This window comes from Gorilla gorilla, chromosome 2 (assembly GCF_029281585.2).
Source record: "Gorilla gorilla gorilla isolate KB3781 chromosome 2, NHGRI_mGorGor1-v2.1_pri, whole genome shotgun sequence".
Lineage (NCBI taxonomy): Eukaryota > Metazoa > Chordata > Mammalia > Primates > Hominidae > Gorilla > Gorilla gorilla.
This window is the reverse complement of record NC_086017.1, coordinates 62480597-62500429: the sequence shown is the minus strand read 5'-3', so window position 1 is coordinate 62500429 and position 19833 is coordinate 62480597. Positions and strand designations below refer to the sequence as shown.

The following is a 19833-nucleotide window of genomic DNA, read 5'->3' as shown; positions in this document are numbered from 1 at the left end:
GTAACTGTTGACACAGTCTATACATGCATTAAGAGATCCACTAAGAAGAATTTAAAAAGTAGTTTAGAAAAGAGGAGCTGTCCTGCTTTCCTTCTTATAGATAGCATTTTGGAGAATTTTTTAAGCTTTACCATGGTAACTAAATTGATCGGTATACCCTGAGATGTGAGTCTCCTCCATTACTGGCCTATGAATTTCATCCTTCCAAGTTCTTAATTCCTTGTTATACCAGGGACAATGGAGGAAAAGTGTGAAACCAGATCAAAGACATCAAATCAAGAACAAGAACAACTTTGAGTGTAATTATGTAACTCTACTGCAGCATCACCTGTGTTTTCCAGATCAGTCACCTATCAAAGATAAAAACTTATCAGGCAAAAGAAGGTAATGGAGGCAAAAGTGATGGTACAATTAGTGCCAACACTGGATGAAAAGAAAGATCTTAAATTAGTTGAGTATTAAGAAAACAGTTCCAACGAAGCATTAGCCCAGGCCAGATACTCGAAAATTACATACCTGTGTGGCTAGTAGTCTGTGGGACACCCAAATAAGCTAAAGTTTTTGGCCAGGCACAGCGGCACACGCCTGTAATCCCAGCATTTTGGGAGGCCGAGCCAGGTGGATCACTTGAGGTCAGGAGTTTCGAGACCAGCCTGGACAACGTGGTGAAACCTCATCTCTACTAAAAATACAAAAAAATTAGCCAGGCGTGATGGTGGGCACCTGTAATCCCAGCTACTCGGGAAGCTGAGGCAGGAGATCGCTTGAACCTGCGAAGTGGAGGTTGCAGTGAGCCAAGATTGTGCCATTGCACTCCAGCCTGGGTGACAAGATCAAAACTCTGTCTCAAAAAAAAAAAAAAGTTAAGCATTATGTTCTTAAAACAATTTAAAAAAATCTTACTTCAGACAAAAAGTCTCTTTACAAACAGGTTTCCTAGGAAGTGTTTTGTACAAATGAAGTGAAAAACACAAATAAAAGAACAATATAAATCATCCACTAAAAATATAAAAGAATCTGAGTTTGAAATGTAGACATGAGTGGACGTTAAAAGATTGAAAGGATTAAGTCTTATACTTTGGACTATGAAAAAGGAAATAACACGATCAGTCATGTTGAGAGGTTTTGGTAATAAGAGATTTCTTCAGAAGTCAGGCAGACAGTAGCCTAGAAAATTAAGCTAATCTTGGCCACAGAAGTCAGGGCTAAGTTTTCCAAGTACCACTTGACTTGACTTCTAAGTGCTGTGTATGATTCTGCCTTCGCCTTTTTTTTAATGCCAAAGAATGTGAGAAAAATTGATTGTGGGTATATTCTCTTCATTCTGGGGGTGCATTCTTTCTGCCAACATCTGTCTTCCTTGTTGAAATGTTTCAAATATTGTCTTTGGTACTTTGGACTGAATAATCTTTTTCTTCAACCATACATGGTTTGTACATGACCCTCCAATGTTGCTTGTTTTGTTTCTCTTTACATGTAATGTTTGTTTCTGCTTTCCCAGGAACACTCATGACAGTGAGATGTTGGGTCTCAGGAGGCTATCCAGGTGTGCAGTCCTTTTTTATGCATAAACATTCTTTTAAAGTGTATCTTCTGTGGCATGATCAGTACTGATTAGGTGAAAAGTGAAGCCTTAAGCATGTGAAAAAAAGTCTTTATTGGGGGTGCCAGTTTATTTTATGAATAAAGAAAGCAGTACAGTTTAAAAAATCTTGTTAGCAAAATAAATTCAGAATTAACCTCGTTCAGAAGTAGCCTTAATTTGTTGCTAGCTTTGCCAGGGACAGAAGGCCCCCTCACCAATCATTGTGGCTGTGTTTCTGTAGCAAAAGGTAGAAGGTGGCAGTGCTGGTGCAGGACTGGCAGGTGCTGATTCCCTTTCAGGGATGCCTTTTACAGATTGAGGGTGGTGGAGGGATCAAAATCAGCTTCACAGTCTGAGTGACATCAGTGCATGTGGACACCTCTGCATTGGGTCAGTGCTTCTTGAGCATGAATACATTTCCTCAGTCTCTGATCTTGTTCATGTCTTTTATAAAAAGCATTCTTTTGCATGTTACTTATGATTTGAAAACAACCTATGTAATAATTGTGTAGTGCTTTTGTTTTCACATTTGCCATCTGACGTTCACAGAGTATCAGTTGCTTATAGAACACTAAACTCTGCTCTTACAGTTTATAAAGGAGAACATTTAGTCATCTCTTTTACCTGCCAGGAACATACAGGCCAAGGAAAGAGGCAGGTTGAAAACAAATGAAGTCATTTGGAAGCAAGGTAGTAAAATAATTGCATAAGGTACACTACTAAGCAGTTGTATAGGATCATTGCATGATTGCCCAGATAGCTTTAGGAAAGATTATTTTCCTACCATACTTTCCCTTGAAAGTTGAATGTCTTGAGCTTCCCCACATGTTACTACCATATGTATTCCACTCAGTAAAATTGCTATGTTATCATTGTCATCTTCCTAATATTTTCCTAAAGAAAAGTTTTCTTAATTAAATGGTAAATTTAAGAAAAAGACCATGGATTGTATTCTTTCATATCATTCATAATGTATGGCATTGAAACTAGGTGGTAGTGGAAATAGAAATAGGGGGCATCACTGGGTAGTGTTACGACCCTGAGTTCTAGAGCCTGACTGCCTAAATTCCAATCCCAGCTGTTCTTATTAGCTCTGTAATCTAAGCCTCATTTCAACTTTATCTGAAAAACAAGTTAATGACAGTACCTTCATAGGATTGCTGTGAGGACCCAGTTAGTTAATATGTTTAAAGCTCTTAGAACTGGGTCTGGATGCACTGAGTACTCAGTAAATGTAGCTGTTTATTTTCTTGAAGTAGCGCCTATTGACCTATTGACCTAATGACTTGGTAGATTTTGGTTTTGTTTTTAGTCAGATGTTACTTGTCTGGGAAGACTCATTGGAAAAGATGAATGAAAAGGTTTTATTTCTTGAAGACTTGAAGGTGAAATATAGCAAGCCTTGTAAAAGAAAGAACGTTTGGGTTTACTTAGCTTACTAGTAAGCACAACTGAAGCTCTTAAGGTGGAGGAGCTAAATGCTGGGACACCTTAAAGCCTGTAAACAGGGTTGACTTTGATTAGAGAGGCTGTTGGTAAGTGCCAACTGTTACTTTTTAGGAAACAGGGTCTTGCTGTGTTGCCCAGACTGGAGTGCAGTGGCTATTCACAGGTGTGATGGTGGCACATTGTAGCCTCAAACTCCTGGGCTCATGTGATCCTCCCATCTCAGCCTCCTGAGTAGCTTGGAGTATAGGTATGCATCACTGCGCCGGTCTGTGCCAACTTTTGGGAAAGGAAGGGACATAAAAGCAGCATGGTGATTATCAGCTGATTCAAATGTCTGTTCTGGTTATTTACTTTATGGCCTTAGGTATTCGTTTGCTGTCTCTAAGCCTCAGTTTTTACATCTGCATAGTTGGGGTAATAATTGTACTTGATTCTGAATTTGAAGATTAAATGAGAGTGCATAGTGTTTAACATTTGGTAGAAGTATTAGTAGCTATAGTTTACAACTGTATATAAGAATTGTGTGTGTGTGTATTTGTAAATATTAGTATATATAAAAATAAATAGTAGCTTTAGAGGAAGAATATTGATAAGGGCATTTGACAAAGTGGTCAGCCACAAAGTATGAGAGCCAAGGACTTACATTGTGGCATGAAACATTAAAAGGAAAACAGGATGTAGAAGGGCTGTGGAAGTCTTCTAGAACTTGCTGATCAGCCAGGGGGAGAAAAAGTGACTGATTTAGGTGTTTCAGGTTGGGTTGGGTTCCGGAGGATAGTGTTGATGGTGATCCTGGAAAATCACATTTGCCATCACACATCAGGGATTCAGAATAGAGCCTCTGCTAGTGCATAAACTTTGTGCAAATTAGAAAAAGCAGCCATTTCTCAAGACACTTGACTTGCATGAATTGGAAAATTGTTGTAATATACTTATTTTGATAGCACAGGACCCTTTATGTCCCATTTCCTGTGAAATTCTAAAATTGTAGCGTACTTACTACAACAGTATCTATGATCTGAATTGTTGTCCTCCTAAGTATTTTTTTGTCTTTCTTTTTTTTTTTTTTTTTTTTTTTGAGATGGAGTCTCGCCCTGTCTCCCAGGCTGGAGTGCAGTGGCACGATCTTGGCTCACTGCAACCTCCGCCTCCTGGGTTCAAGTGATTCCCCTACCTCAGCCTCCTAAGTAGCTGGGATACAGGTGCACGCCACCACACCCAGCTAATTTTTGTATTTTTAGTAGAGACAGGATTTGCCATGTTGGCCAGGCTGGTCTCGAACTCCTGACCTTAGGTGATCTGCCTGCCTCGGCCTCTCACAGTGCTGGGATTACATGTGTGAGCCACCATGCTTGGCCTTTTTGTCTTTTTTGAGACAGTCTCACTCTGTTGCCCAGGCTGGAGTGCAGTGGCACCATCATGGCTCACTGCAGCCGTGATCTTCTGGGTTCAAACAATCCTCCCACCTCAGCCTCATGTGTAGCTAGGATCACAGGCATGTGCCACCATGCCTGACTACGCTTTTTTAAAGAGGTGGTGTCTCACTGTATTGCCCAGGCTGGTCTCGAACTCCTGGGCTCAAGCAGTCCTCCCACTTCAGCCTCCCAAAGTGCTGGGATTACAGACAGGAGTTACCACACCTGGCTCCCCTTAAGTATTATGGCCCCTTGAATGCACAATGATGAACAGTCCTGATTTTGAATTCCTTTAAGATGTATTTTATACTTTAATATGCTTAAAGGTGCTGATTTTAAAAAGGAGAATGATTATGCCAGTTACAAGACCTGTGATTTAATTGTATGCCTTTTAATCAAAGGTAGTTAATTACCTTTCCAAAAATGGGGAAGAATAAAGAAACTATTCACAGTTAATGGTTTGAAGGAGGAGGAAAAGACATTGAGAAATTCTAAGAAAAATCTGAAAAGCAAAGTGACATTGAAAACAGTAGCCAGAGCCGGGGCGCAGTGGCTCACGCCTGTAATCCTAGCACTTTGGGAGGCCGAGGCGGGCAGATCATGAGGTCAGGAGATCGAGACCATCCTGGCTAACACAGTGAAACCCCATCTCTACTAAAAATACAAAAACAAAATTAGCCAGGCGTGGTGGCAGGCACCTGCAGTCCCAGCTACTTGGGAGGCTGAGGCAGGAGAATGGTGTGAACCTGGGAGGCGGAGCTTGCAGTGAGCAGAGATGGCACCTCTGAGACTCAGTCTCAAAAAAAAGAAAACAGTAGCCAAAAGTATCAAATAGGGCTCTGTCATGGTTATGTTTTGGTTATAGAGTTTATCTCATTTCAGAAAGTATTTTAAACTTTCAGAAGTCATGGATATAAGGCTCAGCCTCCATACTGGAAAAGGATAAAGCAAACATACCAGCTGCCCAACCTAATACAGTTATTATTATAAAAGAGTATGAAGTTGGCTCTGAGTTTTTTCTGGCAGCCGGATTAAAATTAATGGGCCAGTGGCTCTCAGTCTCTAAGGTACTGTAAGGATCTGGAAAAATGTAAATGAAAGATGAAACTGGATTTTTTCAGAGAAGGTCATGAGTGACTCTAGTAATAGAAATTTTGCTTTCTTTGAGGCTGGAAATCAATTACACATCCTTTACTTAAGGAATAAATGATACAAATGGAGAAAGGATGCTACTAGTAATATGAGTGCTAAAACAGTAAATTTCAGTTATTAGAGCAGTTTCTTATATACAACTAGATTTCCACATTCTGGGTATGTCTCACTCAAAGCTGCCAAGTATCAGAATTACTGGCATTGGAAGAATGGACCGCTTGCCATTCTTTTACTTCACTGGCAAAATTTAATTAAAAACTTTCTCTCCTCTTACAAAAATCTGCCCTAGATTTACTCCCATCTGAGAGTATTTGCAGCTTCATACAGAAAAACCTAATGATAATTGGGCTTAGTGTGCTGAAACCCAGATGGGAATGGGGTGAGCACCTCCTGGTCCAGGTCAGGGCCTTGACTGAACTGTTAAGCCTCTTGAAATTGCTAGAATGAGGACTAATTTCATCCTGTCCTGTTTATTGGAGAGATCCTGTAAGCTTAGAGCTTCAAAATTGAATTCCTCTGTCTTCCTTTTAAAGTCCACCCCACATGCGAGACCTAATCAAACCACATCTGACTTCAAAGTCAGGTTCTGAAATTTTTCTTTAGAGACTTCCTGAAGGTTAAAGTCATCTGTGTTCTAATCTGTGCCCAGATGTGGAGCTCTGTGGTATTGGAGCTTTGTCCTAACTTCCCTTGTATTATCCACTTGCCAAAGACTTAGAATGAGAGAACTCTTCCTGTCACATCATTGCCCCAGGATGTCTCCTTGGAGAAGGAGTTTCCACTAGGTAAAATATCTAACAAACGTTTTGCCATCATCTAACAAACTTATCTAACAGAAAAAAAAGTCCTGAGGGGAGAAAATGGCAGGAATTGTCTGAGGTCCACAATGAGCAGGAAATAAGCAGTCAGAGTGAAGACACAAGTTATGAGGATGATCCCAACTCTAGCAGGAAACAGGCTTTTGTCTGTTTCTTTCCTAATTAAATCACTTTGTTTGCCTTGAGTTATAGGCATTTCTGAAAAGCCTAAAAATCTTAAGGATAGATGTTTATTTTCTCAACTGTTAATTCTTGATTTTTCTTTCTGTGTTTTAAAAAAGTGTATTTTGAACCTTGGAGGGAAAAGATCTGGCCTTTGGCTTCTTCATGACCCAGGAGTAGTGCAAGTAGTCAGGGGACTGGACCAGAAGACCTATACAGCCACATATAGTTTGCCTGAGGAATGAACTTTCTTCCACCTAAAGGATAGGAAACAGATACAAAATATTTACCTCTAAGTACAGTTGGCCCTCTGTATCCATGGCTTCCACATCCAGGGATTCAACCAACTACGGATAGAAAAAAAAATTTTTTAATTGCATCTTTACTGTACATGTACAGACTTTTTTTCTGTCATGTCCTAAGCAATACAGTGTAACAAAACAACTATATAGCATTTTTAATGTATTAGGTATTATAAGTAATCTAGAGATGATTTAAAGTATACAGGAGGATGTGCACATGTTATTTGCAAATACTACACCATTTTGTATCAGGGACTTGAGCATGTATGTATTTCGGTATCCAGGGGAGATCCTGAAACCAATTCCCCATGAATACCAAGGGATGACTGTACTATAGGACCTTAGTAAATATTTTTTTAATAGAAATTAAGTTGGCCAGGCGCGGTGGCTCACGCCTGTAATCCCAACACTTTGGGAGGCCAAGGTGGGCGGATCACCTGAGGTCGGGAGTTTGAGACCAGCCTGGCTAACATGGTGAAACCCTGTCTCTACTAAAAATACAAAAATTAGCCGGGCACGGCCGAGCCCGATGGCTCAAGTCTGTAATCCCAGCACTTTGGGAGGCCAAGGCAGGCGGATCACCGGAGGTCGGGAGTTCGAGACTAGCCTGACCAACATGAAGAAACCCTGTCTACTAAAAATACAAAATTAGCCAAGTGTGGTGGTGCATGCCTGTAATCCTAGCTACTCGGGAGGCTGAGGCAAGAGAATTGCTTGAACCCAGGAGGCGAAGGTTGCGGTGAGCAGAGATCGCACCGTTGCACTCCAGTCTGGGCAACAAGAGTGAAACTCCATCTCAAAAAAATAAGCCAGGCCTTGTGGCAGGCGCCTGTAATCCCAGCTACTTGGGAGGCTGAGGCAGGAGAATCGCTTGAACCCAGGAGGCAGAGGTTGCGATGAGCTGAGATCGTGCCATTGCACACAAGCCTGGGCAACAAGAGCGGAACTCCATCTCAAAAAAAAAAAAAAAAAACTAAGTCATAAGTCATTTCTTGTTATTACCTACTTCACTGTTCACTTGGAGACTGCTGGTTAGTCTGACTAGAATTTCTTTATCTGGCTAGAATTTCTTTAGCCGTGCCCTGAGTACATAAGAATAGTTAACCGGAAGCCATATCGGAAGATCATTGCTTCTAATAATTTACTAGGAAACTTACCTTGGGCAAGTCTTTTACCCCCTCTGAGCCAGTTTTCTCAACAATTAAGAGATAGACCATCTGCTTTCTTGGAGCCCTTTTGAACTCTGGATCTAATCTATAGTCCCTTATGCTTTGTTCCATACTGCTTAAATCAGCTTCTCAGCATCACATCTCACTGGGGGAATTTGGAGAACAAGACGGATTCATGCTCAAGGATGGAAATTTTACTCTAGAAAACTCAGATTAACCACACCGCTTGTTCTTTAAAGTAGGTTGGAACTGTGGAATAATGCTGATGGAGAGAGCAAGGACGACCCTGACAGAATCAATGCAAGAGAGGCTCATACCCACTGTAAAGACACTAGTCTGGCAGTCTCCTTTTGTTTTCAGACAACCAAAATACACAAGTGTTCAGGAGTACTTGTCTTAAGAGATGAAACACTTCTCTTTTTAGGTTTTTTATTTTGTTTTGTTTTTGTACTTGGAAGTGAGGATATTATAACTGTAGAGAATTGCTAGTTTTATTGCACTTTGGCTGTACTCATCTTTAAACAAAAAATATATCTCAGTTGACTATATAATTTCATTTTCTTTTGGTATCAGAGAGGATCTTTTTTCAAACATTGCATTTCATGACATATCTAAAAAGTTTTTTTGGTGTTCATTAACTGCTCCTGCCAGAATTACTGTGTTTTAACTATTTTGGAAATTTTCCTGATATTTGCTTATAACTTCCAGCATGGTTACTGTGTTTGTGGCATATGTAATCAATAAATTGTAATCATTATAAAGCACCATAAATAATTTGTTTTATTTTGTGGTCATCCGTATATTAAGAAAACTGAACCTATTCTAATTTTTCCCCTTTTCTACCTCCCCCTCAACAGTAAAAAGAACATAAGAAAGCAGCGAATGAAAATCTTATTCAATGTTGTTCTTGAAGCTCGAGAGCCAGGTTCAGGCAGAAGACTTTGTGACCTATTTATGGTTAAACCATCCAAAAAAGACTATCCTGATTATTATAAAATCATCTTGGAGCCAATGGACTTGAAAATAATTGAGCATAACATCCGCAATGACAAATATGCTGGTGAAGAGGGAATGATAGAAGACATGAAGCTGATGTTCCGGAATGCCAGGCACTATAATGAGGAGGGCTCCCAGGTAAGGAGGGCCAGCGGTCCTGAAGTAGGCACATTTTGGGGGAGAGGGGTACTTACAGAATAATGCATTTTGAGAGACCAGCTCTAGAGGCTTAACTTAGATTATTGTTTTTGGTGACTAGGTTAATTGATTTTTCTTCATTGTTTACAATCAGAGGCAGTACATTATAAAGATAAACGTTCCTACTTTGTAATCTGACATCCTAGATTTGAATTTTGCTCTGCCAGTCCCTGTGTAAGTAATTTATCCTTCCTGAGCCTCAATTTCTTCATCTATAAATTAGGGCTAATAATAGTACTTGCATCAGGGTTGTTGTAGGATTTAAAAGAGATAATGTATACTGAGCATTTAGCAGAGTGCCTGGTACTGAATAAGCACTCAAAGGAAAGCCAATAGTATTAAAATCTTTCATCATCATCATTACTACGATCCTCAACGACCATACTTCTCCAAAGACAGCCTATATAGAAAATGTATAATTATATAAAAATCAGCATGATAGTCCCATAAATGTACCTCTAAATAATTTATTTAATTGATTTTGCTACCAAGCATCTTGATTTTTTTTTGAGACGGAGGCTCGCTCTGTCACCCAGGCTGGAGTGCAGTGGCGCCATCTCAGCTCACTGCAAGCTCCGCCTCCCGGGTTCATACCATTCTCCTGCCTCAGCCTCCCGAGTAGCTGGGACTACAGGTGCCCACCACCACGCCCAGCTAATTTTTTGTACTTTTAGTAGAGATGGGGTTTCACCATGTTAGCCAGGATGGTCTTGATCTCCTGACGTCGTGATCCCCCTGCCTCAGCCTCCCAAATTTCTGGGATTACAGGCGTGAGCCACTGCGCCTGGCCAAAGCTTCTTGATTTTTAGTTCTTTATCGTTGTAACTGAGATACAGTCTCCCTTCTTTGAAACTTTTTCTATTTGATATCTTTTTATCCACTTTACATCTCCCAGAAATAAAATAACATTTTTAAGTCATTTGTTTCCCTCTGCAATTACATTTGATTATAAAGTATGCATTGAGGATGCTTATAGATAAAAAAAAATGGTTCTATCTTAAGGGTTTACACAGTCCTCAGTGTCATTGGCTAATGTACCACTTGTCTATCACTGGTAGAGGAAAAAGCCACCTTTAAGAGAGGTGGCCAGACAAGGGAGGTCACTTATTCCCTCAGCTCCTCTGCTTTGGTGGGTGGCCAAGGGAGGACCTAGCATCTGCTGAGGAGGTAGGAGGAGGGAGCTGTGGATGCAAAGCATAAGGTGAGTAACCTTGTTCTTGACTACATATTACCACCCTTGGCTCAGTCCTCAGAGAGAGAGCCCTAAGCAAGGATAATTGTTTTTTTATAGATTAAGCTTCAGACTGTGAACTCAGATTTGGAATTTAAGATATTGAGATATTGCTCTCCAACCAGATATTTTTAGTCTCTAATTTCTATTGGGCTAAGTCTGCTACCTTGAGCGTCCAGTGGAGAAGAAAGGTTTTTGAAGAAAACAACACATGTAAATGTGTTTCAGGACTTCTGTTAAAACCTGCAGTGATTCTACTACAGTGGTTCTCAAACATTAACATGCATGTTTGTGCATTAGAATCACCTGGGAAGCTTAAAAACAAACCAGTTAAGGCCTAGGCTCTCCCACAGATAGAGTGATTTTATTGCTCTGTAGTGAGGCTGGTTTTGGTTTTCTTTAAGCTCCCAACTATCATAAACTGTCTTTTTAAAACTTCTTTACGGATGCATTTTATACCTTAATGAAAAGTTTTTAGAAAATAATTGAAGTATATTTTTGGAATGTAGGTTTATAATGATGCACATATCCTGGAGAAGTTACTCAAGGAGAAAAGGAAAGAGCTGGGCCCACTGCCTGATGATGATGACATGGCTTCTCCCAAACTCAAGCTGAGTAAGGCAGCCTCACACTTCATTATTTAGTTTAGTCTATCAAGGAGAGATTGCTGATTTTTCTGAAATAATATTTAATTAAATTATGAATATATTTGAACTCACTGTACTCCAGCATGGAGTTCTTCGTTCTTGTCAAGCCCTCTCATTTACTGTATTTTAAGTAGCTAAACTGTGACAAGCATATGGGGAGTAAAATATAACATCAGAGGTTTTGTTTACTTTCTTAAATGCGTAGACATTTTGTAAATTTTAAATAGTAAGAATAGATTTTTCTCTACATATAATGCTGTAAGAATATAGTAGCAGATTTTTTTTTCCTTGGTATGTGTGTCTGACAATTACTAGAATTAAAAATGAATCCCAGCAGTTCCAACTGGACAGAATTTGAGGAGTTAGAGATGTCCAGCCACTGTACTATACTCAGCTATCATTTGAGTGTAGTCTGTGGTTGGTTGTTTTATTAAAAGTTGTAAGTGAAGGCCAGGAACAGTGACTCATGCCTGTAATCCCAACACTTTGAGAGGCTGAGGTGGGCAGATCACTTGAGGTCAGGAGTTCAGGACCAGCCCGGCCAACATGGTGAATCCCCATCTTTACTAAAAATACAAAAATTAGCCGGACATGGGGGTACATGCCTGTAATCCCAGCTCCTTGGGAGGCTAAGTCAGGAGAATTGCTTGAACCTGGGAGGTGGAGGTTGCAGTGAGCCAAGATCACACCACTGTACTTCAGCCTGGGCGACAGAGTGAGACTCTGCCTCGGAAAAAAAAAAAAAAAAAGAAGAAAAAGGTTGGAAGAGAAGACAGGAAAAGTTCTTAATACCATTAGATAAGAGATTTCTGTCTTCTTTAAAATGATGTAAATAAAATAGATACCAAGCAATTGATAATGATATTCATTGGAGCCGTGTTTGCTGAAAAGGGGGAAAACAGACAGACTAGCTTTTTTGCTTTTTTTTTTTTTTTTTTTTTTTTTTTTTTTTTTTTTTTTTGATGAAGCATCTCGCCCTGTCACCCAGGTTGGAGTGCAGTGGTGTGATCTTGGCTCACTGCAACCTCTGCCTCCCAGGTTCAAGTGATCCTTCCACTCAGCCTCCCACATAGATGGGACTGCAGGTGTATGCCACCAGGCCCAGCCAGTTTTTTGTATTTTTAATAGAGATGGGGTTTCACCATGTTGGCCAGGCTGCTGTCAAAACTCCTGACCTCAAATGATTTGCCTGCCTTGGCCTCCCAAAGTGCTGGGATTATGGGTGTGAGCCACCTCGCCTGGCCCAGACTAACTTTCTTATCTGAAATTACTATCAACTAAATTTGATAGTAGATTTGGGTATGATTTACTGCTAAGCGATGAATCCTTTTTAAGGCATTTATCTTTTCATGGAATTGTAAAAGCATACAGAAGGTTTGCAGAAATGTAAAACTTTCATTCCACTTTGTAGGAACACAGTAACTTTTAAAGTTCAGGAAAAGGGGGCTTTTTATGTGGAATGTTAATTTCCTTTTTATTTCTTTTGTTTGTTTGTTTTAAATTAATAGAGGCAGGGTCTCCCTGTATTGGCCAGGCTGGTCTTGAACTCCTGGGCTTAAGCGACCCTCCTGCCTCTGCCTTCTAAAGTGTTGGGATTACAGGCATGAGCCATGGTGCCTGGCCTCCTTTTTATTTCTCTGTGTTTTTTAATGAAAAATTTCAAACATATATAAATGTAAAGTACAGTGGCCAGGGGTGGTGACTCACTCTTGTAATTCCAGTGCTTTGGGAGGCCAAGGCAGGAGGATCACTTCAGCCCAGGAGATTGAGACCAGCCTGGGCAACATAGGGAGACCTTGTCTCTACAAAAAAATATAAAAAATTAGCCAGACGTGGTGGCACATGCATGTACCTGTGGTCCTAGCTATTTGGGAGGCTGAGGTGGAAGGATTGCTTGAGCCCAGGAGGTCAAGGCTGCAGTGAACCCTGATCATGCCCACTGCACTCCAGCATGGGCAACAGAGCTAGACCCTGCCTCCAAAAAAAAAAAAAACAGAATAGTCCAGTGAACCCCTGTATATACTTGTTACCCATCATTTGTCAAAATCGAGGCAAACTTATTTCCTATCCCCTTTTTCTTCTTCTTTTCCTAAATTATTTTAAAACAAATCCAATCATGTCATTTCACTTCCACATAGTTCAGTATGCATCTGTAATATGTGCAGATATCTGCCACTTTGTCTTTGAGGATAAAACAAAAACAAAATAAAATAAAATATGCAGACATTTTCATAAATAACAATGAAGTAATTATCATACCTAACAAAATTAGCAGTAATTTCTTGGTTTCATCTAATACTTGATAAATTATCAAGTTCTACTGATTGTCTCACAAATGTATTTTTATAGTTGATTTCTTCAAATCAGACTCTCATTAAGTTCTATATAATAAATTTGATTATTATACTCTTTTTTTTTTTTTTTTTGAGACGGATTCTCACTCTGTTGCCCAGGCTGGAGTGCAGTGGCATGATCTCGGCTCACTACAGACTCCGTCTCCTGGGTTCCCCCAATTCTTCTGCCTCAGCCTGCAGGGTAGCTGTAACTACAGGGACACGCCACCATGCCTAGCTAATTTTTTTGTATTTTTAATAGAGACAGGGCTTCACCATGTTGGCCAGACTGGTCTCGATCTCCTGACCTCAAGTGATCTGTCCGCCTCCGCCTCCCAAAGTGCTAGGATTACAGGCGTGAGCCACCGCACCCAGCAGATTATTATACTCCTAAACCCATGATCTAGAGCAGTCTCCTTCCTTTTCTTTCCACATGCCAGTAACTCATTGAAGAAATCAGGTCACTTTCCTGTACAGTGTCCCAAGTTCTGGGTTAGACAGGCTTGCTTCCTTGTGATATCTGTAACTTTTTTCTTTATTTCCCTTATTTCTTATAAATAGAAGTTAACTTTGAAGGTGCGATTAGATTAAGTTTCACCTTGGTGGTGATACTTTATAAGGGGTTTGCTGCCCTTATGTTGTATCATGTCTTGAGGCAGTGTCTGGTTAAAGTAGAATCCAGATAAAGTCCACATACTGCAACTGATTGATACCTCTTTTTTTTGAGACGGAATCTCGCTCTGTTGCCTAGGCTGGAGTCAGTGGCACAATCTCGGCTCACTGCAACCTCCGCCTCCTGGGTTCAAGTGATTCTCCTGTCTCAGCCTCCCAAGTAGCTGGGACTACAGGTGTGCACCACCACGCCCGGCTGATTTTTGTGTATTTTTAGTAGAGGCAGGGTTTCACCATATTGGCCAGGCTGGTCTCGAACTCCTAACCTCGTGATCTGCCCGCCTTGGCCTCCCAAAGTGCTGGGATTAAAGGTGTAAGCCACCATGCCCAGCCCAATACTTCTTTTAATCTGTAAACTCCCCTCCAGCTCTCTCTTTTTCCACCCCTTACCATTTATCTGTTGAAGAAATTAGATTTGTGCTACAGTTTCCCATAGTCTGGGTTTTGCTGATTGCATCCATATGTTGTGGGGTTTTTTGTGTGTTTTCTGTTTTGTTTTGTTTTGTGGAGACAGGGTCTTACTCTGTCACCCAGGCTGGAGTGTAGTAGCACATTTTTGGCTCATTGCCACCTCCACCTCCCTTCTGAAGCAGTCCTCCCACTTTAGCCTCTCGGGTAGCTGGGACTACAGGTACATGCCACCACGTCCAGCTCATTTTTTTGTATTTTTAGTAGAGACAGGGTTTTGCTATGTTGCCAGGCTGGCCTTGAACTCCTGGGCTCAAGTGATCTGCCCACCTTGGCCTCCCACAGTACTAGTATTGCAGGCATGAGCCACAGCTCCTGGCCCACTATGTTGTACTTTCATGTGTTCCTCTGTCCTTTGTATTTCCTATAAATTGGTAGTTGGAGCCAGAGGCTTGATCAGATTGAGGTCTGATCCCCTGTTCTCTCCCTTAGGCAGAAAAACCGACTTCATAGGTAATATATGGTCTTCCATCAGGTACATGTGAAATCTATTTATGTCTTTCTGTTAACAGGTGTTGTTGCATACTTCATTAATTATTAATTCATGAAAGGGATGTAAAATTGTGATAGTTTTTAATTTTATTCCTTATTAGCTATAGAGAAACTTTGCCTTATCTAATATTTGATTAGCCAGTGGTACAGTGTTTTTTTTGTGTGTGTCTTGCTTTTTGAAAGGATAAAGGCTTGATTTTTGTTTTATTTTGTTTTCACCTTTACCAGTTTTCAAAATATGCATTGGTTTACTAACATCCTTCAATATTTACCCATTTTGTTGTTTGTTTGTACGTATTGTTAAGAACTACCAGACTTAAACATATGACTGAGTTGTAATTGAAGTTATTGTCCTTATTGATACTCAGGCTGGTTCAGGCTCGTTCCTGTATTCTTTTTGTTTTGTTTTTTTGAGACAGAGTCTCGCTCTGTCGCCCAGGCTGGAGTGCAATGGCTTGATCTCAGCTCACTGCAACCTCTACCTCCTGGGTTCAAGCAATTATCCTGCCTCAGCCTCCCGAGTAACTGGGATTACAGGTGCCACCACCACACTCGGCTAATTTTTTCTATTTTTAATGGACACAGGGTTTCGCCATGTTGGCCAGGTTGATCTTAAACTCCTGACCTCAGGTGATCCACCCACCTTGGCCTCCCAAAGTGTTGGGATTACAGGCATGAGCCACCACGCCCAGCCGGTTCCTATATTCTATTGACATGAAGTCATGGTAAGAAGTCATTGATAGATTCTTTACTGTCTAGTGTTTGAAGATATACCAGACTGGGAATCAGCCATTTGCCAAGGAGCCCTACCTTTTTCATGTTTCTGCTGAAAGGTGAGGGCTCCTCAACATTACTATTTGGAATTAGTATTTTAAAACTCTAGTGTGGGCTATACTGCTACTGAGGTAGTCATTGTTTGTACGATTTTCAGTGGACAGAGCTAGGAAATTTGTGTGTTTGTTTGTATGTTTATATTTAAAGATAAAATACATCATAAGTTCATAGTGATACTTTCAATTGAGATTAAAGGCCTCAAGGTAATTATTAATGTCCTGCGTTTTAACATCTATTATCTCTTTTTATCCCATGATGAAAATCTCAGTTCTCAGGGATACCAGAGGTGATAGAATGTCACATAGCTACTCATTTGCTTTATTCCTTCTTATTCACAGCTTTCTCAACCTTACAGTAGTCTCCCATCAAAAATATAATTACTGAAAACAGTTAAAAAAATTTTTTAGTACTTTTTTGTCTACAGGTTATATTTCACTATAGACGTGCTAATTGCTAGGTTTTACAGATTACTTGGTATCGTCCTTTGTGGTTATGCTACCATCTGTATACAAATTTAGGTTCATTTATTTTATTCATTTAACATTAAATATCTCTCTTTAGGTAGGAAGAGTGGCATTTCTCCTAAAAAATCAAAATACATGACTCCAATGCAGCAGAAACTAAATGAGGTCTATGAAGCTGTAAAGAACTATACTGATAAGAGGGGTCGCCGCCTCAGTGCCATATTTCTGAGGCTTCCCTCTAGATCTGAGTTGCCTGACTACTATCTGACTATTAAAAAGCCCATGGACATGGAAAAAATTCGAAGTCACATGATGGCCAACAAGTACCAAGATATTGACTCTATGGTTGAGGACTTTGTCATGATGTTTAATAATGCCTGTACATACAATGAGCCTGAGTCTTTAATCTACAAAGATGCTCTTGTTCTACACAAAGTCCTGCTTGAAACACGCAGAGACCTGGAGGGAGATGAGGACTCTCATGTCCCAAATGTGACTTTGCTGATTCAAGAGCTTATCCACAATCTTTTTGTGTCAGTCATGAGTCATCAGGATGATGAGGGAAGATGCTACAGTGATTCTTTAGCAGAAATTCCTGCTGTGGATCCCAACTTTCCTAACAAACCACCCCTTACATTTGACATAATTAGGAAGAATGTTGAAAATAATCGCTACCGTCGGCTTGATTTATTTCAAGAGCATATGTTTGAAGTATTGGAACGAGCAAGAAGGATGAATCGGTATGTTTTCAAAGCCATTTTCATTTTGAGGATATGTGCTATTTAATACAAAACAGATGAAAGAATATTGCTTTGATGTACTATTTCCACTTACATACATGATTGTAGCTGGTAGCATGCTATTCTGAATTCTAATCAGCCAGAACTTCTTAAGAGGGAGTATATTCTGTGGGGGAGAGAAGGCACACCACTAAGTCATCTAGTTTAAGGCCAGTGAGGAGGAAGACAACATTGAAAATCTCTTGAAAAGCATAAACTTAAAATACAGCCTTTCATAGAACGTGTTTTTTAAAAAGATAAATGTTTCTAATTGGAAATAGTAACAGCGTTTTTCTTTTAAGGTTTGGCTTCAGTGCACGAATGCTTTAAATAAAATAGCTCTAAGGTGTTGACCTGAGGTTAGACTGATAGAAATTTGATCACCATTTTAAGTACCTCAGAGGGTTTCTTTTTTTTTTTTTAATCTCAGGTTTCTCACCTTAAGAGCTTGCTGAAGACATTAAATGTTCTAAAAGAAGCAGTCAAATTTAGATGTACTTTAAACTTAAATTTCCTTCTAATTTTTATCTGTGATATATCTTTGCTACATGTCAATAGCAGACTTGACTATTAAATTCAGCAATTACAGTCTATTTTATATGTGCACTTAGAGACAGTTGGAAAAATATAAAAAAAAAAAGATACAAACCTTACCTTCCTGGAGCTTACAGCCTATCATGTTTAGAACTAGACCTTTAGGCAGTGTAATGCCAGCTGGGGAATCTATGAAATCAGAATTTGCTCTGAACCTTTAAAGAAAAGCAAGTAGTAATGTTTGCTTTCAGTGTCTTTGCAAATAGAAGAAAAAAAATATAGTAACCTTTGCTGCTTGTGTTAAGCACCAGCTCTTTGTAAAGCACCATGCTAAGCACTTTATGAAGGCAATCTCTAACCCTTATGATAGCCGTTCTAGATAAGTGATAATCTTTTCAGTTTGCGTGTGAAAGAATTAGAGGCATAGGCAGAGAAAAGTTACCCATAGTCTTACAACTAGTAAATGATGTGACTTGTCTTGCTCTCCACTGCAGAGGGCTACTCCTGAGCCAGTTACCAGGACAAGGCATGGAGCACGGCCATAGATGACAACCCTTGAGCTCTGTGCTCTAAAAGCTTGAAGTCTGATGGATGGGCCAGGACTTACGCTTAAGGGAAAAATAATTCCACACATGAGACAACATACCACAACCTTATATTTAGTAAAGATGGTGATGTAAGGAACTCTGTGGGCCACAGTTCTCCTTAAAAGGCATGGGATGATAGGTAGGGTTCAAATGAATAGGCAAGAGGATATTTCAAATAAGATGAATGTTATGAGCAAAGAAATGGAGTTAGGAAATGAATATGATATGTTTAAGAGACAGGGATAGAGTTGGGGCCAGTTTGGTGAGGCCCATGTGTGACACTTTTAAGAAATGGTCCTTAATAATATGGTTCTTCAGCAATTGAGTAGAAATAAAGAGAAGGATGGAGGGACATCTTGCAGTCAAAAACTCTTGGAGTTACTCATTTATTCAACACATATTTATTGAGAGGCTACTTAATGAGCATATTCTAGATGCATGGAATACACCAGTGGGCAAAACAAACTCTGCTTTCATGTAGCTTAGACTTCTTTCTGTTCTTGTTCTTGGCTTAAGTAGTCCCTTAAGTCTAATACCCCTCCCTTCCTCTCCTCCCTGCTTAGCCCCATTACATCTTGGTGTTAGTTCTGTGAGTCTTTCAATGAGTATTTGTCTTCTAGATTATTAGGAACTTTGTTTATGTCTTACAGATGATATGTTTATTTTAAGAATTAAGATTTGTATCTCTAGGAAATTAGCTCTTTTCATTCTCCCATTGTTGACATGGTTGTTTTTTGCTTTTGAGGCCTAGAAGATAGAGTCCAAGGTGTATTTTTATGAGATAGTGATGCACACCGTTTTACCCTCATGCCCAGAGCTTTGTTGAAAAACAAAAGGGATCCCTGGTAATTTAGTAGTTAGGAAAAATTTTTTAAAGAAAAACATACGGGGAGCCATTCTTAACTTTGTGAACGAAGATAGTATTGTGATTGCTTTTGGTACTTATTAAGAATAAGTACTTAATAAGAATTGATGGGGATGCATCAATTTAGTGAATGATAAACTATGCCTTTATCTACTATATTATCAGTAACAAAGCTAGGCATCCCAGAAATATTAGTTCATAAATTCAATGAAGTCTACATACCGTAGATTTCCATGTTGATCTCTAAGAGTCTTCATGCTTCATCACCATTTACCCCTACCCCTACCCACCACTGTTACCCAACATCACCTAGGACTTCACAGGCTAAAATAGAAGGAATCTGAACAGTGAGACGTAACAAGAGAAAAATTAACTCAGGTGACAATAGTTTGTCCATCAACAGTATTTAGTAACAGCACAGTGCTGACTCATGCCAGTTGGCTGCTGGCTTTTCTAAACTGCTGGCAGTATTCCCAGACTAAACACTCTGATCCCCTTGCAGGTAAAAGAGACCTGTGGGAAGATGAACAAGGGAAGCATTAAGAGCCTCCTGTATTCTTAATTATTTCCTTTTGCTGAATGTCTGCCTTATATAAAAAGATTACCAATTGAGGGGAATTTAGAGTTCTTTTTCCAGCTTGAGTTTATGTTCCTGCACATTCAATGAATACCTGACCTCTT

The 19833-nt window shown here is 39.8% G+C and overlaps 1 protein-coding gene across 50 annotated transcripts in view; it reads left to right on the top strand.

Moving 5' to 3' along the window:
• The window catches only part of PBRM1 (polybromo 1), a 137773-nt gene that overhangs the window by 62205 nt on the left and 55735 nt on the right, over positions 1-19833 (top strand). For 32 of the 50 annotated variants that reach the window (XM_055382643.2, XM_055382617.2, XM_055382637.2 and 29 more), the window contains 3 exons: positions 8910-9186; positions 10987-11092; positions 16485-17127. In XM_055382643.2, coding sequence (XP_055238618.1) covers positions 8910-9186; positions 10987-11092; positions 16485-17127 — 1026 coding nt within the window. Of the gene's footprint in view, positions 1-1501; positions 1547-8909; positions 9187-10986; positions 11093-16484; positions 17128-19833 lie in introns of all 50 variants that reach the window. The other 18 variants (XM_055382612.2, XM_055382624.2, XM_031009152.3 and 15 more) reach the window with 1 other exon arrangement.